This window comes from Xiphias gladius, chromosome 21 (genome assembly GCF_016859285.1).
Source record: "Xiphias gladius isolate SHS-SW01 ecotype Sanya breed wild chromosome 21, ASM1685928v1, whole genome shotgun sequence".
Classification (NCBI taxonomy): Eukaryota; Metazoa; Chordata; class Actinopteri; order Istiophoriformes; family Xiphiidae; genus Xiphias; species Xiphias gladius.
This window is the reverse complement of record NC_053420.1, coordinates 16,219,289-16,247,156: the sequence shown is the minus strand read 5'-3', so window position 1 is coordinate 16,247,156 and position 27,868 is coordinate 16,219,289. Positions and strand designations below refer to the sequence as shown.

The 27,868-nt window shown below is 40.9% G+C and overlaps 3 protein-coding genes across 9 annotated transcripts; 1 reads left to right on the top strand and 2 right to left on the bottom strand.

Annotated features, from left to right (window-relative positions):
• Window positions 1-65: 65 nt before the first annotated feature.
• Window positions 66-9,522, bottom strand: bap1 (BRCA1 associated protein-1 (ubiquitin carboxy-terminal hydrolase)). Of its 4 annotated transcripts, none has more exons than XM_040158879.1 (18): window positions 9,422-9,522; window positions 8,268-8,501; window positions 7,935-7,964; window positions 7,751-7,805; window positions 7,433-7,565; window positions 6,437-6,556; window positions 5,294-5,355; window positions 4,999-5,141; window positions 4,702-4,780; window positions 4,482-4,605; window positions 3,892-4,033; window positions 3,590-3,774; window positions 3,163-3,296; window positions 2,547-3,010; window positions 2,061-2,302; window positions 1,761-1,853; window positions 1,594-1,666; window positions 66-1,021 (listed from the first exon to the last, which is right to left on the bottom strand). In XM_040158879.1, exons 2-18 carry the CDS (start codon window positions 8,302-8,304, stop codon window positions 888-890), a joined length of 2,250 nt encoding a protein of 749 aa, XP_040014813.1. In that variant the 5' UTR covers window positions 8,305-8,501; window positions 9,422-9,522; the 3' UTR covers window positions 66-887. The 4 variants fall into 4 exon arrangements, with proteins under 4 accessions (XP_040014813.1, XP_040014815.1, XP_040014814.1 ...); XM_040158881.1 differs by having other exon boundaries at window positions 2,061-2,299; XM_040158880.1 differs by lacking the exon at window positions 9,422-9,522 and adding an exon at window positions 9,167-9,384.
• rad54l2 (RAD54 like 2) lies at window positions 9,385-22,918 on the top strand. 4 transcript variants are annotated; one of them, XM_040158876.1, is made up of 22 exons: window positions 9,385-9,482; window positions 11,748-11,946; window positions 12,252-12,561; window positions 12,672-12,808; window positions 12,947-13,087; window positions 13,201-13,433; window positions 13,535-13,717; window positions 13,847-13,980; window positions 14,082-14,278; window positions 14,452-14,794; window positions 14,901-15,078; window positions 15,250-15,480; window positions 15,982-16,100; window positions 16,493-16,611; window positions 17,051-17,150; window positions 17,245-17,450; window positions 17,753-17,928; window positions 18,538-18,734; window positions 19,206-19,390; window positions 19,562-19,651; window positions 19,736-19,828; window positions 19,999-22,918. In XM_040158876.1, exons 2-22 carry the CDS (start codon window positions 11,799-11,801, stop codon window positions 21,015-21,017), a joined length of 4,539 nt encoding a protein of 1,512 aa, XP_040014810.1. In that variant the 5' UTR covers window positions 9,385-9,482; window positions 11,748-11,798; the 3' UTR covers window positions 21,018-22,918. The 4 variants fall into 4 exon arrangements, with proteins under 4 accessions (XP_040014810.1, XP_040014809.1, XP_040014811.1 ...); XM_040158875.1 differs by lacking the exon at window positions 9,385-9,482 and adding an exon at window positions 9,777-9,971; XM_040158877.1 differs by lacking the exon at window positions 9,385-9,482 and adding an exon at window positions 10,095-10,236.
• A 1,280-nt stretch (window positions 22,919-24,198) lies between these two features.
• LOC120783483 (cytochrome b561 domain-containing protein 2) lies at window positions 24,199-26,919 on the bottom strand. Its single transcript, XM_040116542.1, has 3 exons — window positions 26,497-26,919; window positions 26,363-26,400; window positions 24,199-25,761 (listed from the first exon to the last, which is right to left on the bottom strand). Exons 1-3 carry the CDS (start codon window positions 26,630-26,632, stop codon window positions 25,258-25,260), a joined length of 678 nt encoding a protein of 225 aa, XP_039972476.1. The 5' UTR covers window positions 26,633-26,919; the 3' UTR covers window positions 24,199-25,257.
• Between the last annotated feature and the right edge of the window lie 949 nt (window positions 26,920-27,868).

Sequence of the window (27,868 nt, the reverse complement as noted above, 5' to 3'; positions counted from 1 at the left end):
TCCTGGATCTACCACTGTAGTCAGGTCGCTTTAAAAACCCCAAAACACATAAAAGAAATCTGGATTAGAGCGAGATATTCTCACTGACTTTATTATAGTATGAATTGGCAAGCACAAAGAACAACTGAACTCACTGTACAGGTGAGCCAATTAACAGATACATATGTACAAAACACGCAACTGCACACATCCGATTTAATATCCACTCACTCTGAGATCCATTTCAGGTACAAAAATAACACAAGAGCTTGTTTTTTATTTGCATGACCTCAATAGAAACACATACACAGCTTGAGACTCTCAGTTGAAAAAACATTCCAATGAAAAGAAAATAAACCCTGATGCATAATGACTTCTTCTTGAGATTAAAATTGTCCATGAAGAATGTGATTAAAAGATGCTTTTTATGTTTTACAGCGAATTACCTACACTGAATAAAGTGAAGCTGAAATCCTGTGGATGAATAAAACACATGGCCTTTTCTGAAATGAAATTTTGACTTGTGGTTACCAAAGTGTATATTTAGTGACATACAGAGGCGTTTTAGAGAAATCCATGTTCCAACAAGTGACTCAAACTGTACTGACCACAAGACTGCAGAGAAGATCTTTCCATAAAAAGCGTTCAGGTGCATCATTGGGAACATGCCTTTTTTCATATTTACAAACTGTAGACAGCATTGGCACAAGAAGAAAATTTACATTGAGACTAAAATGGAGATACATATATACAGGAGGGATAAAAGAACTGACCAAGTACATGGTTGATTTCATGAAGGTGAGGAGGCTCGGACTAAAATGCAAGACTAAACTGTCTTCATGAGAGAGCTTCAGGAGTGCAGCAACTTATTTTTCTCTGTTACTTGCAGAGGTTATGATTGTTTGTAATTACTGGCGTTTGGCTTTGTAAGGTCGAGAGCGTTTCCTGCGATCAGGCTTCCTCTGTTTGTGCAAGCGGCCAATACTTACTCCCTGCCTACGGCGCACAGAAATGTTTTGCTCCACAAGGCTGGCCAACATTCCTGCAGAGGATACCCAGCCAGAACAAATGAAGAAGTGAGATATTATGAAAATACCAACATAACCACAGATTTAAGCATGTAACTAGGTTTTAGTTAATCGTCTTTTCTTCCTTCTTTTTAGGTGAGTCATGTCCTGTAAGTGTGTGTGGTAATGTCATACCTGCTGTGTTTTTGTGTGTATTTTGTTAAGCTGGTGAAGAGGAGAAATGTGGCTCTGTATGTATTTCCAATTGGACAGATACATTCATGCAACTGTTTAAATGTGAACAGGTCTATTCATTGTCTGTGTGTAACATATTCCTTCAGGGAGTAGTAAGGCAATCCCCCCCCCCCCCCTTATTGCCTAGACTCTTAAGTGACTCCGTACTTATGCTTAGGCATTCAGTAAAAAAATATCCATAAATATGGTGTGAAGTGAATTCAGAAATGGGAAACATTTAGAAGAACACCACCGATACCCCGGGAATTTAAATGCAACTTGAAAAAAAGTTCAAATGGGGTTTTGATGGAATGGGAGGGGAAGGCAAAAATAAAATAAGAAGAAAAGTAGTAAAAGAGGTGATCAGATTTACCTTCTTGGGCCAGCATTGATATAAAGGTGCAGATGAACTCGTCATAATTATGGGTCCTCCTCTGATCATCAATCTGAACAAATTAAAACAAAAGATTCTGATTAAAAGCCAAAACAATCAGCAACAGACCAAGGATATCGGATTGGTTACAGGTAAACAAAACTTACTTTGTATTTCTTTCTCTTTTCCACTTCTTCCTTTAGATACACCTCATAATTGGCAATGTCAGCCTCTACACACTTGAGCAGCGCAAGCAGCTCCTGCGAGAGACGGAATAAGATAAACTTCTCTGTGTGTTTGTTTATTATACAATCTTAGTATACAGCTTCAGAAAGAGCTCCCTAATTGGCAGCACAAGCAAAACGATGTGAGGGTAAAGTGATACACAAAGAAATCGTGGCAGGCTGATAAGCATACCAAGGCACATACTACAGTACATTATAACACAGGGGATTTTCTGGACTTACCTTCGGTGAGTATTTATCCCCAGGGGGCTTGCTGTCTACAGCAGTTTCCATAGCACTGAGCTTTTCCTTGCTGGGTTTCACCTCTGCTCCATCTTTGCGCTCCTCCTCTTTCACCTCCACAGATGGCCCCTCATCTCCCTCGTTCCCTCCTTCCCTTTCTCCTGCTACGAGCCCTGCTCGCTCTTTCTCTTTTGTCTTCTCAGGAGTACAAGGCCGCTTTGTACCATCAGCAGCCAAATCTACTGTACAGGAAATAAATCAAGTAACAATCTTATCAAAATTAGCTAGACACAGACGATCCATTATTAAAAGTAGTGTATGTTGTACTCATTACGGTCAACTCAAAGTGTTTACTTCCACTGTATAAAATGATTAATATGCTCTGACTGTAACAGCAAGTGACAGGCTAAAGTGCTTACTTCAGCAGAAGCCTTTAAACCCCCTCTGTATATAACATCGATGACAGTAATGATCATGTGTACTCACCAGATGGAGGGAGAGCGTAGATGACTCCATCGTCCTGCAGGTGTAACAAAGCTACGCTGACAGAGGGACCCAGTTCTCTTACAGCACGATTATGTCTGGAGTCTAGCCTCAGCATCTCATCTTCTCCAAACAGCACGCGGGACAGATGGGATGCAACTGGACTGGACGGGCGTGTGGCAGCCTGCGAGCGTGCGGGTGAGCGCAGCGGGGAGTTGAAGGCGCTGCCAATCTCCGAGGCTGTGTCAGTACTTTCGTTGCTGGGTGTGGGGGAAGGCTGTGAAGCAGATGTGATACAAATGCCCCCAGTGCGGCCTTCAGTGCGTACAGAAAGAAGTGCATTTACGGCATCTTTCCTTTGGACTTCTTTATTCAGTTTCTCAGCCAAGACACTCAGGGCAATCTGGCTTTCCATTCCAGTCCCAACCCGTCCTGGTCGTGATCGCAGACTTGCTTTCCGCCTAAACCTAAATGAAAGCAAATATAAAACAAATTTTTTAAAAACTGCCTAAACTAGATTTATAAAGGCAACTAGTGAAAAAGCTTCATCTCCTGTTTGTCAGGTCACAACGGGTAACCTATGATGAAATTGTGCCCATACACACATCACATCACCAACCTGTTTGAAGTGCCTGCAGAACCAGTTACTTCCTCCTCATCATCCTCATAGTCATCTTCGTCATCGGAGTATGGTGGTTGGGGAGGCCCCGGCATACGAGAGCGACCAACTCCAGCAGCAAGATCCTCCTCCTCCTGTCAATTAGAGAATCTTCAATAAGACTCCACAAAAACGATTTTATGGGTCTCAAAAAACAAAAAAAAAAAAATGGCAGAGTGGTTTCAGTTTCCTCAATAGTAGCACCTTGCTAAAAAGTTATTCTGTATCTTTCTACTACAGAATGATCAAGAAAAGAAATCAAGAGAGAGAGAAAGAAAGCTTTTCTATGACAAAATCTGATCAATTAGCTGATCAACAGAAAACTAATTGTCAACATTTTCAATAATCGATTAAACATCTAGATGGTATTTTAAGCGAAAAAGCTTACCTGCATTGGAGACTTAGCGTAGTTGTGGTTGTCCAGGAAGGCAGGCAGGCGTTGAACAATGGGGTTGGGTCCAGTCACTTGCTGTGGACCTCCTCCAGTGGGGACTGGTGGTTTGCCCATGACCTTAGTGTTTCCTGAAGGGCTAGGAGCATCCTTGGATTGACCTCCTGACTCATCCACTGAATCTAAAACAAGAGTCAGAGTATTTATATTTATCAGTTTAATGTTTATGATAAGCCCCTACACAAATTTACAGGCTAAAATTCAAAGAAAGACAGTCTAAATAAATCCAACTACAGTACCTGAAGAAGCCTGATCAGCCCCCTGGGATGTAACTGGCTCCACATCTGTCTCTTTCTTGATCACCGTGGTGCTATCATCAGGAGAGGAGGAGTCCTGCTGCTTCTTGTCATGCACAAGCTCTGGCTGGGTGAGCCGGATCATCTGAAGTCATGACAAAATATTTGAATTGCTCCCTCAAAAAAACAACACGAACAATATTCCACACTATATTCACCTATATAGGTAGACATGACTAAGGGGATCCTGCTTGGCTAAGGTTTGGTCCTATCTCATCTCCCTTACAAATTTCCACTGGACATACTACATAAAAGTTTTATATGCTCTCACACTTATTAGAGGACATCACATCAAGTGTCAACTATGACATGCAGCATAAGCAAAAGTTAATATATTTTTCATTAAAAAACAAAAAAAATGTTAACACTGCACTGCTATCTTAACACTTCATCTCTCTCGCTCACATAATTTCACCATCTAACCACACTATGCATGTGTGGGCCCTTGTCACAGATAATTTGACCAGCTACTCTGCCACCAAGAGCTGTGGCACTGTGATTTGCCTCTGATGAATCTTCTGGCGGTTCCTGACCTTCTGTAGACCCTCCAGAACAGTCTGTCGATTCTTCTTTAGAATTTCCAATTTGGACTCGTACTTCATTCTGCGGTCAGGCACCACGGCCATCAGGTTGAAGCGGATGTCATGGTATGGCTCCCTGTAAAAGAGCAGAGCAGCAGCATGAGAATGGAGCCTTGAGGGTGTGTGTACAAGGTGAACCACTACTACCTGAGCTAACTGTTTCAGGACTCACCCAGCCGTGGCCAGTCCAATCCTCTCCATGATAACTCGCCGAGCTTTATCAGTCCATTCCTCCTCCTCTCCCCATGGCCCTAAAGTATAGTGTATTATTATACTAAAGTAGAAATTTTGTACATTACAAAACAGCACTAAATTTATTAGTAGAGCCTCACAGCAAAGACATGTCATAACCAACCTTTATTGTAAATAAAACTCTTCAGAATAATGGTTTTTAAAAAATTTTCATTGTCACAGACGCAGACAAAAACCACCACATATCAGGGTACTTCTATATCAGTACAGGTCTTACCATGGTCAATGGGGTAGGCCTTGAGTCCATCGAGCTCAAAGAGGCGATCTTTGATGGGCACATAGCTGACAAAGTGGAAAGCTTCCATGGTCCGCACAGCACTGATCCCATTCTGTTTCTCCGGCAGGTGCCTGGGCTCCGGTCTCCATGAGAGAAGCAGAAAAAAGAGCTTGAGAAACTGATGAATGCACAAAGCCTGACATCTCCCACAGTATGGCAGACCATTCACAGAAGATTTTTTTTTTCCCCACCTGACACCTGAACATTTAAAAACAAACCGCTGACTGTAACCTACCTGGCATGGCTGTTATGTGCTCTGGCAAGCTCTGGGGCATTTCCTATTGCGTAACCTTTACTCTGAAAATACATAATAATTGAAAATTAAACATGAGAGCGAGGGAGGATGGAGAGAGAAAGTTGGAAAGAAAGAGAGATAGCCTTTCAAGTGAGTAATTGAGACCAAGAAGGTGACTGTTGATACAAATGAGCGCTGTCAAACTGGCCAAAAATGACATCTGATTATTCCTTCTTAAAAAATACATAGGTTCGAACCATTTGAATATCTATTTTTGTGCATTATGTCCATAAGAAGGCAGATCAATACAACGAGAGACATAACTACCTGGGTGCATATTTTTGAGATGTGCCCGCAGGCTGCTAGTGATGGAGTGGTAGGCTAACTGTGGCTTACATAGCTTGCATACAACTTTATCCACAATTTTGCCATCTACTGACCAAAAACCAAAGTAGTTCCAATCGTGCCTTTTTAGATTGCTCGGAGTTCAAATCACTCTCTGTGAGTTCAGCCATCATTACCACACGGTTTTTGTTGAATTATTTGCTGGTTTCAGCTTCACCTGCATTTAATTTTCAATCAGTGAAAGTGATTTTGTGTGAATCCTGTCCATCATGCAGCACAGCAGTACAGGCCCACGTGAGAACCCACGAGGCAGACAGCCGGGGTAGTGCTGTTTTATTCTTTCCCCACAATTGAATATTAATGTTCACAATCAAATGTCTGTTTTTTAGTTTTTTCTGTTTGTTTGTTTAACAATTCAATTGTGTAATCAAATTTAAAATATCTGTTGACAGCCCTAATACAAATGGAGAAATATCCTGATTTGTAATTATGTTCGGTCTACTTGAATAAGCTTGGCAAGCTCTGTGGGAAATTATTTTTTTGTAGTTTACCATCGTCAGTTCTTATCTATTTAACATGTTTGAGAAAATTAGATTCTGATTACCTAACCTTTTTCCAGCAGAGTGCCTATATCATTGTTCTCAACTTGCTATGATTTCTCAATATGTTACAACCAGAGGAGAAAAAAAAAAACAAATCTCAGAGCTGATTCTTCAATCAAAGCTGTGAATAAAAAGGCACCCAATTAAATTACACTAAAAACAACAGACATTTGTGAATGAGTAAGAAACATCTTACCTCTGGACTAAAGCCTTTTGTGAAAGCCTTCATGCGACTAAGAGTGGTGCCGAGCTCAACGCCACTGCAGTTCAGAAGCACACTCAACAAGGCGTGGGTGGCACATGAATTTGGTATCAGCTAGATACAAAAATGACAGCACAAAAACCAAGTCCAAGTCCAAATTAGAGTTAGCATTAACTATGGTCCTTTTTGCATTATTGCAAGATATGAACACATACGTAAGGACTTTGAAGGGCTAGAGGAAGCACAGTTTCTTACTACGTGTACTTGTTTTAAGTTTCATGTATATTAGGACTACTATATGTTCTTACATTACTGAACTGTGGTTTTGTATATATATTTTTTTATTTAAGATTTATCTTACCAAGACAGTCTCTTGGGATTAGGACATTTACTTTTTGAGAGTTGTGCTGAAATCATCAGTGGATTAAAAGTACTTGATCAATAGAAAATGGACGTAACTTTTCATAATTGTTTAGTTAACTTTATTGTAGGTAGTATTTTATGCATGAACACATTATATATAAAGTAATGTAGGAACACTCAACAAGGCATGGGTGGCAAATGGATTTGGTATCAGCTGGCTAGAGCCTAATAAGTACCATCATTTGCTAGCTATCAGCCATTTCATACAATCTACAAAATTAATTATTGTGCCCAATAGTCAAAATAAGCCAGCAATTTTCACAAATGACTTTGAGGCCTGATAATTTATGATTCCACTTGTCTTCAGTTTTGCTACTTGAATGAATAGACAATGACTTGGAAAATAAAACAATAATCTAATGGGCTGTTTAATGGTTATTTAATGCATTTATATTTTTAATTTGAATGAAGCACTAAAATTGATCACATTACAGCTCATAAGAAATCTGCTATCAGCTTTACAACTCCAAAAATAGATCAGTTGTTCTGTAATCACTAACCGCAAAGAAAGATATCACAGCAATAACTACAATGATAGCTAACATTTAAAATCACAATAACACTTACCTGATGAGCGAAGAACATATCATTTACAATTTCCTCGTCAATGACAGAGGTCTCATCCACCAAAGTGTTAACTTTCCTCCTGGATCGACGTTCCTCGATCCACTTGAACAGGAAGATGAAGCCATATACAGGACTGAAAAATAAAATGATGCCAAACATTTTTAACATTTTGTTGCTACAAGTCCAACAAGCTGCGAGAAACAGGAAGTAGTTTATATACAGACATGAACTTGAACGTTCACCGTCATTCTTGATTTACATTAAATTACTGCTCACCAAAAAGACTTGCCTAGACCTGATTGGCTCCAGGTTACATACCTTTGACACTTGCTTTGAAGATCATAGATTTCCTCTACCTGGACGCCTTTGACACCTACAAAAGTATACACAGGCCAAGAAACATTTTAATTTGCCTTACTCCCCCCAGGACTCCAAATCGGTGGGTTGGCTATTTACACTGCAGCACTACGAGAGGTTTAGTGACTGTATATGAGCTACTTACCAAAATCTTCCACCAGTAGAGTGAACAGTCCTGAAATTATAAAGCAGTTTTATTTCAGGGTCAAACTATTAACATAAAACACACCAGAAAACAAATGATATAGCAGTGGATTATTTTTGCATCCAATGTTCTCATCTCCTCATATTTCGCCCTTTGGTTGCTCACCCCGTCAACTTGCAGAACACAATACACATTAACATTCTGTCTATCCATGTCTTAATATCATATCGTACTAAAGAGTTAAATAAGCCAAGCTGTTTATGAAGCTACATTGTTCTGGCTTTATGTGGAAGCTAACGTTAGTTAGCTGGGTTGTCTGCCGACATTTCTCACCTGGATCACTCTCGAGCTCCAGCCAGCCTTTGTTCATTTTGGCCTGTGTGCACAGCTGACTAATATCTAAGATGTTTTCCAGTCCATGTCGTAAAGAGAGGTAGGAAATTTTGACGGTAACGCTGCGTCCATTCACGAGAAAACTGTGGAGAGCTCAACATAAACACAATAGACAGAACTGGCCGCTTACAATCCGCGTCATCAAGAAACGACGGGTGTCCTAACTGCAACTTCCTGTAGTCAAAACAGCAAAACGTGAACGAACGAATCAATAAATTAAACAATACGCTTTTTTGTATATTAGGTGTGACAACATCTTTGTAAAACAATACCAAACACTATAGCGAGTGCGATACAGGTAAAGAGTTACGTAAATGTAATACATATCGTAATGTGGCCATGAAATTTTAACTTTTCTCCAAATCAGCGCCAGTTTTTTGGGAAGGTGCTGTTCAGTTCTTCATTAATGCCAACCAATCAAACCTTTCAAACTGCAGTATTAATATTCGTAAACTGTACGAGACGTGTAATGTCACTCCTGTTTTAGTAATTTTGTAGGAATGTACAATATTAAACAAGACTGGTTAGAAAGCAGCAAATAGTATCTTATTTTTGTCCATTATTTTGGATATAGCCAGTTCACACCTATCCAACTATTCAAAAACGAAGAAAGAGGGGGAAAAAAGGCTGCTGTGCCTCTGCTACACAATTGACCAAAATATATAACATTAAAGTTGCACTTGCACTTACCCATGTATATTCAGTACCTAGAATAGCTATTGGTCTATCTTTACTCTATAGTTTTTTTAATATATTATTTATATTTGTTTTTAACTTTTATACTTTATTCAGTCTATTTAGTTATTGTATATAATTTACACTGTCTGTTATGCACCTACCTCATTGTTTTTCTGATTCATGTGAAGTGGCTGATGCAGCACTGCAATTTCCCAGTGTGATTTAGAGAGTACTCTATCTATCTATCTATCTATCTATCTATCTAAAATATTAAATACATTCAACCATATCTCCTCTTTCCATGTCCTTAAATAAAAAAAGTTTATTATGTATCCCAAGGATACCATGTCATCTGGTGAACTGTCCCAAGTTTTAGCCCCACACATTAAACACAATTAGATCCAAAAGCAGCACACCTTGGGATTTCAGCTGATGTAGTATTGTGCCCGTCTTGGTCCCAAGTACGCTCTGACATCTGTAAGTAGTCTATTGCCTGGCCATTTTATTGCATTTATACACATGGCTTGCTGCTAAGTACTGAACGAGATTAGCAATGTTAACACATTTTAATAATTTGAAATTACAAATAGTTAAATGTGTTATTTTATTATCATGAAACATCTCATTTTGTACAATCTGTAAGCAAACCTGTTGTTGCTTAAAAAGAACATGGCATAATAAGTAACTCAAACTTAAAATACGAACATTAAGAGTTATCTTATTTTATTTTATAATTTTCTTTCTTGAAGTTTTCTTGGTTGACGGGCTTTTTTTCACTCCCGGAACCTTAGTTGGAGTAACCTCTCCGGGGAAGGTATTTATGGTCACGCTTTAAAAAAAAAAATTATTGGAAATTAGCAACGTTTAGCCGTTTATATACATGGACTTACTGTAGATATTAATTGACTGATCACTGTACGCGCGAACAGCCAAGCTCATTGAAGAGTACAGCGCATATCGTTCAAGGTGAGCTCCAACCACAGACCAGTGTTTTGAGATTAAGTGATGCGTCTTAGCTAGCCGTAATTTAGGCTAGCATTAGCAATGTGAACGTTACACCTACACATTATTAGATTGTTATCTTGCCACGACAGCCGACAAAACAGTCGGTACGTCAAGGGAAGCTGCTTTTACTTCCAGCGCCAGTTACAACCAGCCATCCTGTGTTGGTGCCACAGATGGACAGAGGAGGTTACATGGTTTCGGCGTTTGAAATTGCGTTTATTGTTGTGTAAGTAGCTAGCAGTATTGGTGTGCTGACTCAGCCTGAGAAACAATAGTATTCAAATGCATTCAGTTAGAAGAAGCCCAATAATCCAGTAACTAACGACAGCTGCTCGTTGTTCATGTTGACTAACAACAACAGCAACATAACCTATTGGCTGCAGGTGTAGCTTTGTGCTACGTGCTAGCTGCCTCCCTCCTCGGCCATTGACGGAAATCCCTCCCACGGCTCATGTCATGTGTAACGTAAACTCTCAATTTTTAAACATTAGGTTAAGCACCGATCAATGCTTACATCCTTCATCCATGGACCCAGAGGTTTGCCATTCAATTTGTGATACATACTAATGTAAACGTATTATATAAAGTCTGTATGAGTCTTGTAGCGGGAGCCTAACCTGGATATACCACAAAAGGATCCAATGAACATACACCAACATAAATTACAGTATTTATTCCAAATCTCTTGCTCCGTGCTTTGTTATCAGCTCGGCCTCGACCTCACAGCATTGTTTAAATATATGGTCGGATTTTCCATCTGGTTATAATGTCTAGAGTATTACCAGTATTCTCCGGTCTGTATAATCTGGAGTCGGACTCCCATACCAACACTGATCAAGTCAAAAACCTACGAGTTATTATTAATGCTAAACAGCATTTCCAAGGTAGCCTTGTGTCATCTCGGAAACGTTTGAAAATGTGAATTTTTATGTCTCAGTCAGGTTCTGAAACAATTGTCCACGCCTAGATTGTTTCTCTACGAATAGTGTTTCCACTTGCGCTGTCCTTCCTGGCTGGGGTTAGGGCTTAATTTAGAATAAAGTTAGGTTATACTCAACCATGAATGACCAGTTGGGGTTAGGAACATGGTTTGGTTCATGTCAAAGTAAATGCTGCCCTCATTTTCATTTTCAAGGGCCAAAAAATTCTGTCATATCAGTCCAGTTCCTGAACATCTCCTCTGCCCACCTGTTCATTACAGAATTGACTTTGATGAATTAGCTCCCTGTCTACAAAGTGCTTGACGGTCTTGCCTCCAAAAATATATAGTTGACAAAATGTAACAGTCCAAGAGATATTTCAGGTCACAGATCAGTTGTTGGCTTCAAGTTTCAGCAGTACATGCAAAATCTAGCGATAGAACTTAGAGTATTCAAAGTTTTTTCCACTCTTGTCATTGGTGTGTGTGTCTGTGTGTTTAGGTTTTGTTTGTTTGTATCTTTTCTTATTTTATCATCTTGTAAAGCAATTTGCACTGCTCCTGTGTGAGATTGTATTCTCCAAATAAAACTGAACTTGAACTAAGTCTAACAAGGTAGTCTAGTGGCCAAAGGGTTAGCCTGTTTATCATTTAGTAGATGGAAAGACAATTAATCTTTGGCAATTTTCATAATCAGTCAATAGTGCAGCTATTTTATCACGTAAAAATACCAAACTTTTGCTGGTTGTAAAAGCTCATTATAAGATAACTAGGTGTACCATTGTAAACTGAAGATGTGATGTGTTTTATTATTTTAGGGCTCCTGATGAAGGTGTGTAGGTAATACTTTGAGACCCCTGTAAGACGCCATGTCTGAAGAGGCGATTTCAGAAAGTGACCTGGAGCCCAGCCTTGACAGTGAAGAGGAGTATTTGGACAATGAGGAAGAGGAGGACAATGATGACATGGAGGAAGATGAGAATGAAAATGATGGAGATGATGAAGACGACTATGTTGGTGAGTGATAAATGAAATTCTTTCTTGTGTCCCTTGTTGCTCTAATGCATTCCAGTGCCTCACAGACATGGGTAAACTTGGTGAGAACAGCTGAAAACAGGGGGAAAAATTTGTCTAGGTAATTGATAACTGCAGTTGAAATTAAAGACTTGTACCTGCAGTGTTTAATTTTGAATTCATCATGACTACGAGATTAAACGTAATAGTGCACCCACACAAACACACAAATGTATATATTATTATATTGGTGCTTGTTAAGTAGTCTTTGAAGACTTGAACTGAAATGCTGTCTTTTCTCTCTTAAGATCGGCCCGCCAGTGCCCAGAGCAGGACAGAAACAGCTCAGGATGGCAGGGACTCTACCTCAGCTACCTCCGGAGAGGCTTCCTCTGAGCCTCCATCTCGGCCTGCATCCCAACCATCCTCTGGGGGTCCCTCCAGACCTGCCTCTCGCTCTCAGCCTCCAACCAGCCTGGAGAATTCAAGCCAGAGCAAGCCACCTTCCAGCAAAACCAAGAAACAAAAAGCCTCTAAATTAACCAAATCCTCCAAGTCTTCAAAAGGCTCCAAACTTTCCAAGCCATCTAAGCCTGCACATATGAGGAAAAATATCAGGTACATCTTTTTTCTGTCTAATATTTTCCATCAGGTAAATGAAATAATATGCTTAAATGTAAATCAAATAATATACTATATGGCCTGACCTTTTTATTCTGTGCTTACAGAAAGCTGCTGAAAGAGGATCAGCTGGAGGCTGGGACCAAGGCTGCTCAACAGGAAGAGATGGAGAGGCGAAAACGCCTGGAGCAGCAGAGAAAGGACTTTCCTACGCCAGCCCCAGCTGTCCCAGACTCTCAACTAGGTGACTGTTGCTCTATTAATGAACCTATGCTTTTGAATGTTTCTATGTCCAGCCATACTGTATTTCTCTTTGGCATCTGTTGTAGCACTTTGGTTTTCTATCCTAAATTTCCCCACTCCCTTACCATCTTTCCAACAGTGGACACTGCTTCAATATTAGGAGAAGTATCTCACTTGGTCCCCGCTCTCCTGAGCAAGCAGGATGTGATTTGTCTGGACAGCAGTGGTGATGAAGATGAAAAAGTGGAGCCAAAGTTGCCTCCACTTGCCATTAGAGATGGTAAGATAGATGATAGTTCTCTGCAACTATACTGCTCTTATTTCCAAGTGATTCAATAATATGAGAATTGAGCAAGCTCTCACACAGTGTTTACTTCATTAATGATGACCCAGATGTAATTGAGCTCAGTTCTGGGGACGAGGACGCCCTGCAAATAAGTAGCGAGTCGGCCGACGAGGACGCTGATGGCACCACTGGCTCAGAGGAGAGCAGCGGGGCACACATCAACGACGATTTGAACCTGCCTGATACCCAGGGTCGAGTGCTGGTTAATATCAATCACCCTGCGGAGGAAAAAGACATTTATCTTGCTCCACAGCTGGCCAGGACTGTCAAACCTCACCAGGTATGCTCACCATCTCATTCTCTCTTGAACTTTCCAAACATAAACACTCAGTAACAGGCACCGACAGTCTTCTCACAAACATACTTCCCTTCATCTCGCAGATCGGGGGAATTCGGTTTCTCTATGATAACCTCATTGAGTCTCTGGAGCGTTATAAGACCAGCAGTGGCTTTGGCTGCATCCTTGCCCACAGCATGGGGCTGGGCAAGACACTGCAGGTCATTTCCTTCATTGACATCCTACTGAAGAATACTGAGGCCCACACTGTGCTAGCCATTGTCCCTGTGAGTAATTGAAGTGTGTACTGTCTTAAGAAAGCAACGTAGTCATTTGGGTACACATTCATGTTCCCTGAAGTCACCATTTTATTTTGTTTAAATTAACCTCCCAAATCTTTGTGTCCTTCGTACAAGGTGAACACACTTCAGAACTGGCTGACAGAGTTTAACCTCTGGCTCCCACCTCAAGAAGCCCTCTCCCCTGACACTGACCCTGCACTAGTCACTGGCCGCACATTCAAAGTTCACATTCTCAACGATGAGCACAAGTATGTAACATGCAATGTTATGTGTGTGCGTGTGTGTGTGGGTGCGTGTGTGTGCAAGTTTGGGTATTCATTGTTAATCATATTGACTGTGTGACCTGCAGAACGACACTGGCCAGGGCCAAGGTTGTGGAGGACTGGTCCAGAGATGGAGGCGTGTTGCTCATGGGTTATGAGATGTACCGTCTGCTGTCCATGAAGAAGAGCTTTGTTATGGGCAAGAAGAGGAAATCAAAGAAGCCCGCAGGACCAATCATCATTGACCTTGATGAAGAAGATAGACAGCAGGAACTCATGAAAGGTCAGCAAAAGTCATTAGTCTAAGGGAAGCAGTGGCCTTAGCAATCTTGTGAAGTTGTTTCTGCACCATAAAAATTTAATTATGAGAGATACAAATGAAAACGTAAATTTATTGTGTAGTATATATTTAAGGACTCATTCACTCAGTCTTCACTTGTTACTTTGTCTTTTCAGGTATTGAAAAGGCCATTGCGCGGCCTGGACCAGATGTGGTGATCTGTGACGAGGGCCATCGCATTAAGAACTACCATGCCAGCACATCACAGGCCCTGAAGAACATCCGCTCCCGGCGCAGAGTAGTTCTAACAGGTTATCCGTTGCAGAACAACCTCATTGAGTACTGGTGCATGGTGGACTTTGTTAGGCCCGACTTTTTAGGCACACGCCAGGAGTTCAGCAACATGTTCGAGCGGCCCATTCTGAATGGGCAGTGCGTGGACAGCACACCTCAAGATGTCCGCCTCATGCGCTACCGCAGCCATGTGCTGCACAGCCTGTTGGAGGGTTTTGTCCAGAGGTGAGATGTCCGTCAGAAATGAGTGCCTTATTTTGAAAAAAGAAGCATACTAGCATGGATGGTACTTACCTTTCCACCTTCTTTATGGTGCTTTTCTTGTATACAGACGGGGTCATGATGTGCTGCGGGACCAGCTTCCCACCAAGGAGGAGCATGTCATCTTAGTGCGGCTCTCTCCCATTCAGAGGGCGCTGTATACCGAGTTTATGAAACGCTTCCGAGAAGCAGGAAACAGCGGCTGGCTCGGTCTTAACCCACTCAAAGCCTTCTGTGTATGCTGCAAGGTGAGACTGCTCTCCTGTCTGTTATGTATCAACCTCTAGTACTGGATCCACACATTCAAAATGGCCAGCCTAACCTGATTCTTGAGGAATGAGATTCATTTTTGCTGTGCATATTAAAATCTTGTTGTAAATTTGGAGTTAGTAAGCCTTCTAGTTTCTTGATCCCTCCAGATCTGGAATCACCCCGACGTCCTTTATGAAGCCCTGCAGAAGGAGAATCAGGCCAACGAGCAGGACCTGGACCTCGATGACATCACTTCAGCCAGTAACCCTCGCTGCCCCGCACCTGGTGGTGGCCTCAAAGCCAAAGTAGCTGACTCGAGCAACAGCAAAGTTAACAACACTCTGCCACCACTCAATCCCTCGCAAGATAGAGCCAATCAAGTCATTACATATGAATGGGTACGTCACGACAACAGTCCAACCCAAGTAAACTAAAATGCTCTTCAAATGGATTTGTTTCTAAGCACTAACTTCTTCAAGAACTCAGCAGCTGCTTTACTTCTCTGATATTGAGGTGATTCTGCACAGTGAAGCCAGAACATGTGCTGATATTATACATCTCCAAATCTATAGTAAGGAAGCATAACGCAAGTCCTCTGATCTGTGTGTATTTTTTTTTCCCCTCAGGAACAAAATAAACGGTAAAAAAGCAAAATCTTATTTAATAACTATGTCCTAATGAATAAATGCCATTTCAGTTCAGTACATTTTCAGTATTGAAGTCCACTTATTTTGACATGATTCCAACTTCAATTACTTGACAATTACAAATATTGGAGTATATTTCTTTGTTACCATTCAGTTGCTGTTAATTGCTGATATGTTCACTTTTGCTCAAAATCTCTTTGAATTACAGTGCCTTGATATTTAACTGCTATTTTTTCCTTGTATCTGTTTCAGGCAAAGGACATAATGTCAAACTACCAAACCGGAGTTCTCCAAAACTCTGCCAAGATGGTTCTGCTCTTTCACTTGATTGATGAGAGTGTGAGAAGAAGAGACAAGATATTGGTGTTTAGGTAAATCCTCTGTCCAACCTGTGTCGCATTAAACTCAAATCCACCATTGAGCAGCTTAGAGAAGAGGTAGACTGACTTTACCGTTTGGCTGTTTAATCAGACTTTTGGAGTTTTCAGAGCTTGTTACAAACGATTCAAAAAATTTATATTTTAATTCTCCTACATCTTACTAGGTTTTCTGCTTCTTTTCCCGTTAACTTTTGTAAGCAAGAGTGTCACAGTGAACCAAAATTATGGCTTTTAGTGAAACAAAATTGATAGTTCTTTGTAGCAATATATGTATTGAACATACAGTAGTGCTGAGACTCTTTGAGTATACCAGCCACCAGTCTATTGTATTTCAAAGCAATTTTACTTACTGACCCTTCTAATCCCATATTATCTGTTACCAGTCAAAGCTTGTCCACACTGACTGTCATTGAGGACTTCTTATCAAAGAGACCCATGCCAACAAACATCGCCTCCTCTGACACCCACAGTCAAAACTGGGTTCGCAACCTCAATTACTACAGTGAGTCATCCAATCTGTGCTCTCCTCCCAAACCAGCAGCTCTGCAGAAAGTGTGGTTTTCAACACTGAAACCTGCATTTTCTCAAGTTCTCCCATTTGATCGTTCATCTCAGCAAATTTTTACACCGTGCTCTGGAAACAAGCATGTTTAGGAGCAATGTATTTGCAATTCAACGAAGATGTTTGGAATTGTTGTTTTTATATACTGTATATCCTCCCTTGGATGTTAAAATATAAAGTATTGCTTTTAAATATAAATAAAAGTTCTACTCCCACTACTACTTCAATAGAAGTGTTCATTATTAAAAATCTCCCAGCTTTATCTTATCTTTGGTATTCGATGAAAAATATTACTATGGAACACTCTACTTCATGTTGCTTCAAGTTAAAGTGTGTTCAGATGCTTTGGTGTGAAGAGATGATGTATGTCTGTCTGCAGGACTGGATGGGAGTACATCTGCCTCAGAAAGAGAGCGACTTATCAATCAGTTTAATGACCCAGAGAACAACGCAGCATGGGTCTTCCTACTTTCCACCAGGTCCGTGCCACTACTCTCTAATCTTCTGTCAGTTCTCACACTTGCTCCCCACACCAGCAGGAAGTTTGTCATTCATTTTCTGTGTTCCTTTCAGAGCGGGCTGCTTAGGTGTAAATCTAATTGGGGCCAACCGCGTCGTTGTGTTTGACGCCTCCTGGAACCCCTGTCATGATGCCCAGGCAGTGTGTAGGGTGTATCGTTATGGTCAAAGGAAACCGTGCTACATTTACCGCCTCGTTTGTGATTTCACCTTAGAGAAGAAAATCTATGACAGACAAGTCTCCAAACAGGGCATGTCTGGTAAGAGTTCTACACGTGAACAAGAAACATTAATAGTTTGTGATCAGATGGACACTTTCAGAAATGTTACTCACAAGTTACTGCTTTATTTTCATATATGTTAATATTGAGTAGTATAACTTAAAACCCCATGAAGACTGGTAAGGCTTGAATCACTATTGATATTATTGGGTCATGTAACTTTTAAACCCTTTTAAATCCAGGCCACATAAACCCATTCTTAACCAGTTCTCATTTTGCTAATTACTAACATGTACCTGAATTTATCCATTCTTAAAATCTTGTCTGTGTGTGTTTTAAAGACCGAGTGGTTGATGACCTGAACCCAGTGCTGAACTTTACTCGTAAGGAAGTTGAGTCACTGCTGCACTTTGTAGAGGAGGAGCAGGAAGCCAACAAAATCGCTCTGGGATCCCGGGACACCTTTGAGACAGTGATATACCAAGCCTGTCAGTTTTACCCACACCTTATCACCAAGGTACAGTTGTATTATATGTGTCACTCATGGGTCTAGACTCTGCAAGAAAGGCAGCTTTGGTTATTAGACGTTGGTTTTGATGTTGTTTCTAGTAAGTGCTACTCTGACTGTTTTTGATACTCTGATGTGTTCTTAGTACGTGTTCGCTTTTACATCCAGGTAGGCCAGTAGCCTTGGTCCACAGAGTGCAAAAACACAAACTTCTAAATTCCTCAGCACTAACCAAAAAAATAGTTTTGCTTTTAACTGGTATTTTCACAGTCAGTGAAAAACAGTAGAACCTTAACGTGTGTGAGTGCACATGGCCTGCAAAAATACGGACATGGCCAATTCGGATGTGATGAAAACCACACAGAGAATCTAGTAACACTTACATTTCCCCAGCTGACCTTGTAAAACTGGAATTCTATTAAAAAGAAAGGGCTTAAGTATGTCCATGGTGAAATTAATAAGCAGGAAAAGGAAAATGAATATGATTTATTTTATTAATATTACAAATGTCATATAGGTGGTGAGTTTCCTCTGGCATGTGGATCAAACTGCTTCTTGCATGGAAAATCCTGCAGTTGATCTGTAATTCAATCTCCCTTTTTCCATATGTGTCAATAGCAACCTTTCCATCATGAGTCCCTGCTGGTAGACCGGAAAGAGTCGAAACTGACCAAAGCAGAGAAAAGAGCTGCCAAGAAGAGCTATGAGGATGAGAAACGAGCTTCTGTGCCCTATTCTCGCCCATCGTACGCCCCCTATTATCCAACCAGTGATCAGACGCTCACAAACATACCAGCATTTAACCAACGGGGCTGGTGTGTTTCAGACTGCATGTTTTATCTCACATTCCTTTCATTTAATTGTTTGGGTGGTGGCTAACAGCTTAGCTCTGCTCCTTACCAGCTCATATCCTCAGCTATAATTAGCTAAATCTAACCAGCAGAGTTTTCCTGTTACTCTGTGGTGGAATGCATTAAAATGTACAATTGCCTCCACTACATATCTGGTGCAATTCACCATATGTGGATATGCATGAAACACTCACCTAAATCACTCCAGGCCCAGCCTTTCATTGTCAAAAATCACAAATCCCCTTGAAAATCTGGAGATGACTCTGTCTTGCTTACTGGCAAAAAGAAAAGAAAATCAACATCAAATTTGTTGGTTTGTCTGAGGTTATAGCTGTACATATTTTTATTTTTTTTCTAAAGAATTTCCAGCCCACCTGACACTGCTGCTAGAGTATGTTTGTGATCAACTCATAAGTTCAGCCTTCATATTTCCAGGCGTCCCATGGCAAGGCCGGATGAGAAGCCTGTGGCAAGTGTCAGGCCCATCCAGTCGACGCCAATCCCCATGATGCCTCGCCAGGTCGGCATGGGCATGGCTGGCTCCAGCTCTGCTGGCAGCCTGCCTGTCAACTTCCTGCAGAAAGCTGGAGTCTACGTGCAGAGGATTGTCACGTCAACTGGTAATGTTCAGTAAATCTTAGTGCTTAAATCACTGAAAATATCAAACGTAAGCCATAATATTACATTGTAAATAAATTATCCATGTATCTTTCAAAAGAAGAAAAAATAATTGTGTCTTTTGAAATGTAATGCTGAGACATTAACGTCAGCTAATTTGTCTGGATCTACAGATATTGTAATCCCAGGAGCCAACAGCACAACTGATGTTCAAGCTCGGATTAGTGCAGGAGAGAGTATCCATGTTATCAGAGGATCTAAAGGTAGTTGCAGCAAAACAAAAATTATCTCTACGTACAAAACATTTCAGTAAACACTTCCAACACTTAATGTTTTCTCCCACACAGGTACCTATATTAGGACGAATGATGGAAGAATATTTGCTATTCGATCTGGAAAGATCAGTAGACCGGTAGTCGGGGGCTCTGCTGCATCAAGAGGTACATTCATATTTATTATTCATGCTTCCTCCTGCATAGTTTTGCATTACCACCATCCAAACAGCTCATGCAACGTTGAGGGTGGGGCATTAAAGTAAATTATTCAGAGGCAGAGACAATGTACATGTCTCCTGACATTTTGTGACTGTAATTTTCTCTCCCCTCAACAGACACCCAAGGTTCCCTGATCCATCCAGTCAGTAATGGCTGTTCATCTCCTGTAGATCAACAGCAGCGCTCTCCCAACGGAGAACAACGTCCCTCCTCTCCTTTAAGCTCTGAGATTCTCCGAGAACTCAGCCGCTACACTTCATCCACAGGTGATGCAGCCACTGGCATGGGGAATGAGTTGCTGTCACCCCCAGATGTGTCGGCTGTACCAGCAGGAGACGGGGGCAGTTCACAAATCAGTCAGACTGGTGACCTCAGTAGGCAACTCAGTGACGACCTCCTGAGCTCATCATTAGAGATGCATGGCACCAAACGCAAGAGTACTGAAAGCCAGGGCACCAAACAAATAGGAGGCAAACGCACCTCTGCTGCAACACGTTTCCCTGGACTGTCCATGAGTTCCAGTGGCCTCAGTTTTCCTCCTGTGGGTTTGAACTCTTCCTCCCTACTGGGGAACCTAGGGCACATGAGTCATCCACTTCTGATGGGTGGCAGTGGTGGATCATCATTCCTTCAGACACCAGGACAAACACTGGCTGACCTACAGACCATGTTCCCCTCTGCAGGCTCAGACCTACTGAGACAGTCTGCCACAGGGAACGGGCACCTTCCAATCCCCTCCTCGTCCTCTCTGTCTACTGTTTTCTCCTCTGCTTCCACCACAATTCCTATGTCATCTACGCCCTCTGCAGCAACTTCTTCCTCCCTGGCACAAGGTTCTCTGCCGCCATACTTGATGAACCCCAACATGGCTGGCCTACTTTCATCAGGCTTCCCTCTCAACTACAGCCAGTCATTGCTCTCTGAGCCAAGGATGTTCCCCACCCCTCTCCTCTCTGGGTCAGGGGGGTTCCCTGCACCTAACTCCAGTTCTACTACATCCAGCTTCCTCTCTCATTACAACAACCCCACCTCCAGCCTGTTGGGGGCAGCTCTGACCCAACCGGACAGACATCAGAGTACAGAGAATGGCGGCAGTAGTTCTGATGACGATGTTATAGAGGTGACAGGACAATAGACACTCATGAAGTCACGGAGAAGCAGATTCACACACACAATCTTGTTAATCACGGTTAACATAAAATACATTAGGGATGGGAATGATTACATGTTTACCTGCCTAAATGATCTCAATTAATTCTGTTACAGTATCTACCCCAACCCATAAACTGATGAATGATGGCCAGATACATCGTTACATTTTGAATGTGTGAGCACATCAAAATGCAAATGAGCTCGGGATAAAAAAGTTAAACTCTTCAATGATGAGGTGACATAAAAAAAAAAAAAACTAAATAACTTCTCTGATCTAAAAATTTATGTTATTTCCTAACACATACTATGAAATTGGAAAAGGCTGTGATGGAAGTTCTATGTGGTTCAGTTCAGTTTGTTGTTAGACTATCCATTTAAACAGCAGACATCAGCCAGCTAATTATCAGTGAAATAAAATTCCCATTCCTAATGGTCTCATTAAACTTCTCTCACACACACACAGACGGACTCTCACCTGCAATTGAGGGAATCAACGTGTACCTTAATGACTTTACAAAGTCAGAGTAAAAAATCCTAATGCTGAATATCCCAGGCTTGTTCAGCTGGAGCATCAGAGTGGTGGGAACAGACATTTGTCGTACGGGGACCAGCTGAAACTTTCGGGGGCTTTCTAAGCACAGCCTCTCCTGCTACAGTTGTAAGCAAGGCCTCGCCCTGCAGTTAGTTTTAGTTCCTCTGAATTCAGATGGAATAATGTGATTTAAAACTGCTTAATGTTGGATTTTCTCATGATATATTGCTGTGAAACAGGAGAGTGCATTAAAATTTGACTTGATGTTAGACGTGGCAGCCGTACTCACCTGCTAAACTCTTAATTTGCTCATTTCAGTTTTCTTTTCTGGTAAACAAAACTGAAAAGCTATATACCACAATGAATAAGTCACAGTGGCTACAGAACGTGGTGTTAATGTTTGTGAAAATCCTCTTAACAATATATTTAGAGAAAATCCTTCAAGGCTTACCTTAAACAACAGACATTTTAGGCTTTCAGAGCAGATTTTAGTCTTTAGCTATTCGATAGACATCGTAGCATCCCCTGTTGAAAGGATATTATGTGTGATACTATAACTGAACATGTTGATACTTTGTAAATAGCAGTCATTATCATTGTTTATATTGCAAGTCAATACTGTCCAGTGTTTAGATTTTGGTCATAGGGAGATGGTTTATTATTACAGTGACTATCATGGCGATAAACATGGCCCTGCATAAATGCTGGGGAAACAAATTTATGTTCAACTTTATAATTTTCCGTTTTTTTTTTTTTTTTATTAAAAAAAATGAATGTACTTTCATGTTAGCCTTTGATAACACAGGGGCTGGGAAATGGATTCAGACTGTGTTCTTTCATTTTAGCCTTAAATAACACAAAGGGGTCTTGAGTCTTAGCATTTATCATAGTACATCCTTTTTACAAGTGTGTTGGGAGAACTACTGAGCATTTAGACAGTTGGTGTCAAACTCCAAACACAAGTTTAGGGCAGATTCCGCATCCTGACTAAAAGCATGAAGTCTGGAAACCAAAAGGAGTGCAAACCAAGATGCATTGTTGCCGGCACATTCGCAAAAGCTCGTCACCACTCTTTTGTTGCAGTTTTTTCCAAAGTGTCCCCACCATCTGTTGATATATCATCACTGAGTCAGCCAACATGCTACATGTAGTTTTGACTATCATAATTTTCCTCTGGATAATTTTCAGGAACTCTTGAGAACAAATATTACCTAAACTGTAGAAACCATTGCATTCGTGCAGCCTGAGTGTATAAAACCAAAGTCAATGTAGCCACCAACCATCAAATCCGATCTATAGAGGTGTGTTTGTGTATGTGTGTGTATGTCTGTGTGTGTGTGTGTGTGTGTGTGTGTGTGTGTGTGTGTGTGTGTGTGTGTGTGTGTGTGTGTGTGTGTGTGTGTGTGTATGTGTATGTATGTATGTATGTATGTGCGTAAATGTATGTCTATATGTGTGTATGTATATGTGTGTGTGTGTGTGTGTGTGTGTGTGTGTGTGTGTGAGAGTATATATATATATATATATATATATATATATATATACATTAAAAAAAAAGATATATATATATATATAATATACATACATACATACATTTACAAATATATACATATATATATATATATATATATATACACACACACACACACACCACAAAAACAACAACCAGTGACTTTGGAAGAGCCGTGTCAGGTGGTGTGGTGGCCTTACCAGACTGACAGTGCCATTATATGGTAGCTTTTCACCTAAATGCAGTGTAAGTAGTTTCCGTAGTGTCAGTCAGTGTAGATCTGCGGTGCTTTAGGAAGTTTAGGTCTTTGCTGTTCTCTGTAGCCTTGTGTTTCTGTGTTGTGATGACACGTCAAGATATTTAGATTTATGAAATTCCCTTTCTTCCGTTGGTAAAATAGGCTAGATGCAGTTGTTGGTAGCCTTTATGAAACACTGGATAACCTGAGACAACAGATCATTCCCTGTGAAGTCACATTTTTTGTGTAGATGTTTTCTTATGGGGACCTTTTGCCCCCAAAGTCTGAGTATGGTTCAGTTTTTATTTGCCAGTGCCATTCTGGATGCTTAATTTCTATCATCAAGGAAGTGTCCAGTTTTCTTCAGCATGTCTTGGGAACTTGTGATTTGGTTGATTTCAGATTTTAAAGTGGAGCTGGCACTTTGAAAAGGATCCTATCTGCTTATGAACTGTACAAGGTACATTATACTGACCCCATGTCTTTATTCTCAGTCTTCTCAATCCATTGGAAACACTTTACATTTGAATCTTAGGAATCATAAGTATATTGAAAAAAAAAAAAAATCCATGGTTGCCATTCTTGTCAATTAAGTGCATTTTTATGTTTCATGGGAATATTTCATTTAAAAAAAAAATATTTTTTTATAACTTTTATCACCTGGCAGTTGTTTCCCTTATTTCAATGTAAGTGTCCGAAATTTATTTATTTATGATGGAAAATATATTGTTTTTTGTAATTACGTTTTTTAACCTTTTGTTCACTTTGACCCATTGATGGCTGATCCAGTAAGAATTTCGTACATGCAGCCTAGATCGAAGCAGAATATGACTGTGTTATCCATGTTATTTTAACAATAAAACACTCTTCTATTGCAGTGTGAATCATTTACAAATGCTTTTAATTAGGACACACCTTCAGTATGACATTATCTGATTTATACAAACGTGGCTAAATCAATAATCAAAAACAGAATATTAAGCAACCTGAGGTACAAAAATTCAACATGAGTTCAATATATATTCAGGGCTGTAGCCAGGATTTTAGAAATACTGAGGTCATGAATCCAAAAACCCTACCCCAATAGGGAATTTCTGACTACCCACAAACAACTTTGGGTCGTGTTTAATTATTTATTTGTTTAACTTATATTTTCTGTAAATTTTTATCCCTCTTATGATGATCTAAATGCTGTGACAAAACCTTCGCACTGTTCAGTTTGCAGTCTTGGCAGAGAATACTAAAACCCTCCATTTTTGTTTAATCAACTGAATTATTTTTTGGCTAAAATCAGTCACATTTTAAGCCGTTAAGTCTAAAACAATGCTAAGAGTCTATAGCCATGATAGCAGCTCTCTGAGGCTGTAAATACAGCGATGCTATTGCTAGCATGCTAAAATGCTGATGTTAAGCAGATATTATGTTTTAGTTTAGACTGTTAGCATGCTAACATTTGCTAATTAGCAGCAAACACAGAGTGGGCTGATGGGACGGTCCATAATTTTGGAGGTATTTGGTTGTAAACTTAAGATAGCATGGCTAAAAATATCAGAAACCAAGCATAAAAGCTCAACATGTGAAATGTGTGTGTAACTGTCAAAGGAAAACTTTGACACTTACACACATATTAGTTATTAGTTATGAAACTACAACCAAATACCCCCCCCCCAAAATTACAGAAGACATGACATCAGTGTCCTCAATAGTAGATACAGTCCTGTGTATATTATGTAGAAAAGGTAATGAAAGAAAAGGATTTCGTTATCCACAATTGGTACTGGTGCCTCTTGGAATGACAAGACCATTAGAGAGGCATGTAGCCGCGGAAATCTTTTATGCAAAATAAAGTGACCGCATGTGACCGAAAAAACATGAAATCTCTCAGGCAAACCTTGCGTAAATACTCCGTGAGTTTTGTTCAAGTGTCTATACTGCGTCCTCTGTCAGGACTTCAACCGTTTCTTAGCCATGTAAGCACTGGTGACCTGGTTCATTATGAGGAGGGCACTGAGGGCAGGGCAGAGTGCTGAGAGGTACCAGGCGTATTCCCCGACAGAAGCGGTGAACCAGGCAGAACAGAGGCCGAGGAGCAGGCTGACACTGCCGAGCAGGTAGGTGACGAGTCCAGACGCCGCGTGGTAACGTTTGAGTTTGGCCAGGGACCAGCCTTTGGCTAGAGAATGGTAGATGAGAGGCACCGCTGCCAAAGACTGCAGCGCAACCACACACACTGTGAGCAAGCCCAGAAGACCGTGCCACGAGGTGAAGTGGGGTTTACCATTAAGGTGTTTGTTGTAGGCGATGGCCACCAGGCCCAGGACTGCACAGGACACACAGAGACACTGCAGGATCCAGTGAACACGACCTTTGGTCTTGTGTGGAAACCTTTTGATGGGGGAGCCGTCGGGGGAGAAGAGGAGTATGGCTTCTGTCATGAAGAAGGAGAACTGGAGGAAAAGAAAAGAAAATGAAAAAAGGCAAGTAATGATTTGTTCATCTGTCCATTATTTTCTTGATTATTTGATTGTGTGGTCTATAAAATGCCAGAGGACAGAATAAAAACTGTCCCAAAAAAAAAAAAATAGTCCCAAAGCTCAAACTGACATTCAAATTGTATAGTTGAGAAGCTGGAACCAGTGAATTTTTAGCATTTTTTGCCTAAAAATTACTTCATGTGAAATCAATTATCGAGTAATTTTCTGTTGATCAACCAGTCTAATGCTGCAACGATTAGTTGATTAATCGATTGGCTGATCCTAAGAAAACTTATCAGCAACTACTTTGTTAATCCGTTAATCCTTTCAGTCATTTTCAAGCAAAAATGCCAAACATTATCTGGTTCCTGCTCCTAAAATGTCAAGACTTTCTGCTCGTCTTTGTCATACATGAAAGTTAACTGAGTATCTTCAGGTTTTGGACTTCGGTTGCAGCCATGCCCCGATTAACCAATCAGCAAAGTGTTCAGGCTCTATAATGAAAACGATTGATCGAACTGGTTTCGTGTGTTTACGGCTGAAAATGTTTCTTTTTTTGAGAGTCTCAACTTACAGCCAGTGTCATGCAGAAAGGATGCCAGGAAAACCAACCTAAAATAAAATAAAGGAAATCAAATCAACGAGTAGTATGCGCGGGGGGGGGGGACGACAGTGAGATGAAAGCATCTGAACGGCAGGAGCACTCACTCGTGCCCGGTCGAGACAGAAGTGCCATGAACACACTGAAGACGATGCAGACGCAATGGGTCAGCACCGCGGAGGCTGTCCGGGTGTAAGCGCAGACCCGAGGCTCGGATTCAGAGCCTTTGTTGGGATGAGCCATGTTCGAGCAACCTTGTTACGTGGACCCGAGCGGCGCGCCTGCAACCACCGACACGCGCCGGGATGTTGCCGACAGTGACCGCGCACTTTGAACCCGACAGAGGCGGAACTGAGGGTCGACGAAGAGCCTGACCTCCGCCTGCTTCGTTAAAAGACAGAGGACGGAGCCTTCGTCGCCATGTAACTGTCACATAGATGAACCTTAGCGAAGCAGAGATATATACAACAAATACGGTCCAGAGTTTTCAGCCCAACATGTTACGAAGCGTCGCCGGTCATCAAACTTCCGGTTAGGTTTTTCAGTATAAAGTGTTGTTTTACCGGAATACAACCGTACGTGTTCTCTGATCACAGTAATCCCATTTAGTGAACTGACAGGTCCGTTTACACGTGAATGGAGGTCCCGTATGGGCTGTACACATGTCTGACCCCACTGTGTGTCAGTTCATTTGAATGCAGTACTGGCAAATTTGTGTGGGAATATGAACCCTCCATTCAGAAGTGTGCTCTGCTTATTGTTCCTTTTTCAGCGTCACGGCGCAGAAGGATGCATGTGCAGAGTTTGACACCAGAAGGCTGTTTTCACTCTTCACCTGGGAACAGATGTGGGAACATTTCTCTGTGCAATCCTGCCTGCAGGATTTATGACATCGCAATTAGCTTGGAGCCAGTCTTAGTCTAATATGCAGTGTACACAAGTAAGATCCAGGTTACAAACACTGAGAATAGACTTTTCAGTGATGTAGGAGACGTCTTGTGTCCAGCAGTTAAACATCTGCATATTCATAGATTCTGGATTTTTCAATGAGGGCGAAGGAGGAGAGGTTGTTTGAAGAATTTTTAACAGGGTAAATAAACTTTTTTTGTAAAAAAAAAAACAAAAAAACAAAACAGAAAAACAAAACAAAACATAACATTAATCAAAGCAGATAATTTTTATATCTCTTAAAACATGTGTGGAGGGGATTTTAATTACATTATCAAATGACATGATAAGGGCCTTGAAGCCGATTACATTTTGTGTTTACCTGTTTAAAACCTGACACGGCACATTCCTAGATGATCTTGTATTTGATGAATACCACAAATAGGGGTAAGCTAAGATGCAGCGTACGGCTCATTTCTGCCTCAAAGCCCCATGGCAGGTTAATGCAGCCATGTGTACATTACACCTTAAAGGCCCTACACACCCATAGTCCACCCACTGACTGATTAGGCCTCATGTAAAAAATGTGCT

Bases quoted from the DNA above. Each gene is read 5' to 3' on its own strand.
- LOC120783483 (XM_040116542.1), bottom strand. From the start codon at position 26,632: ATGGCTCATCCCAACAAAGGCTCTGAATCCGAGCCTCGGGTCTGCGCT. The intron at 26,401-26,496 runs GTGAGTGCTCCT...ATTTTATTTTAG, and splicing joins TCTGTCTCGACCGGGCACGA to GTTGGTTTTCCTGGCATCCT. The intron at 25,762-26,362 runs GTAAGTTGAGAC...CTTTTCCTCCAG, and splicing joins CTTTCTGCATGACACTGGCT to TTCTCCTTCTTCATGACAGA.
- bap1 (XM_040158879.1), bottom strand. From the start codon at position 8,304: ATGAACAAAGGCTGGCTGGAGCTCGAGAGTGATCCAG. The intron at 7,806-7,934 runs GTAAGTAGCTCA...ATACTTTTGTAG, and splicing joins TCTACTGGTGGAAGATTTTG to GTGTCAAAGGCGTCCAGGTA. The intron at 5,356-6,436 runs GTAAGATGTTTC...ATGTATTTTCAG, and splicing joins CAAAAGGCTTTAGTCCAGAG to AGTAAAGGTTACGCAATAGG.
- rad54l2 (XM_040158876.1), top strand. From the start codon at position 11,799: ATGTCTGAAGAGGCGATTTCAGAAAGTGACCTGGAGCCCAGCCTTGAC. The intron at 13,088-13,200 runs GTAAGATAGATG...ATGATGACCCAG, and splicing joins TCCACTTGCCATTAGAGATG to ATGTAATTGAGCTCAGTTCT. The intron at 16,101-16,492 runs GTAAATCCTCTG...ATCTGTTACCAG, and splicing joins GACAAGATATTGGTGTTTAG to TCAAAGCTTGTCCACACTGA.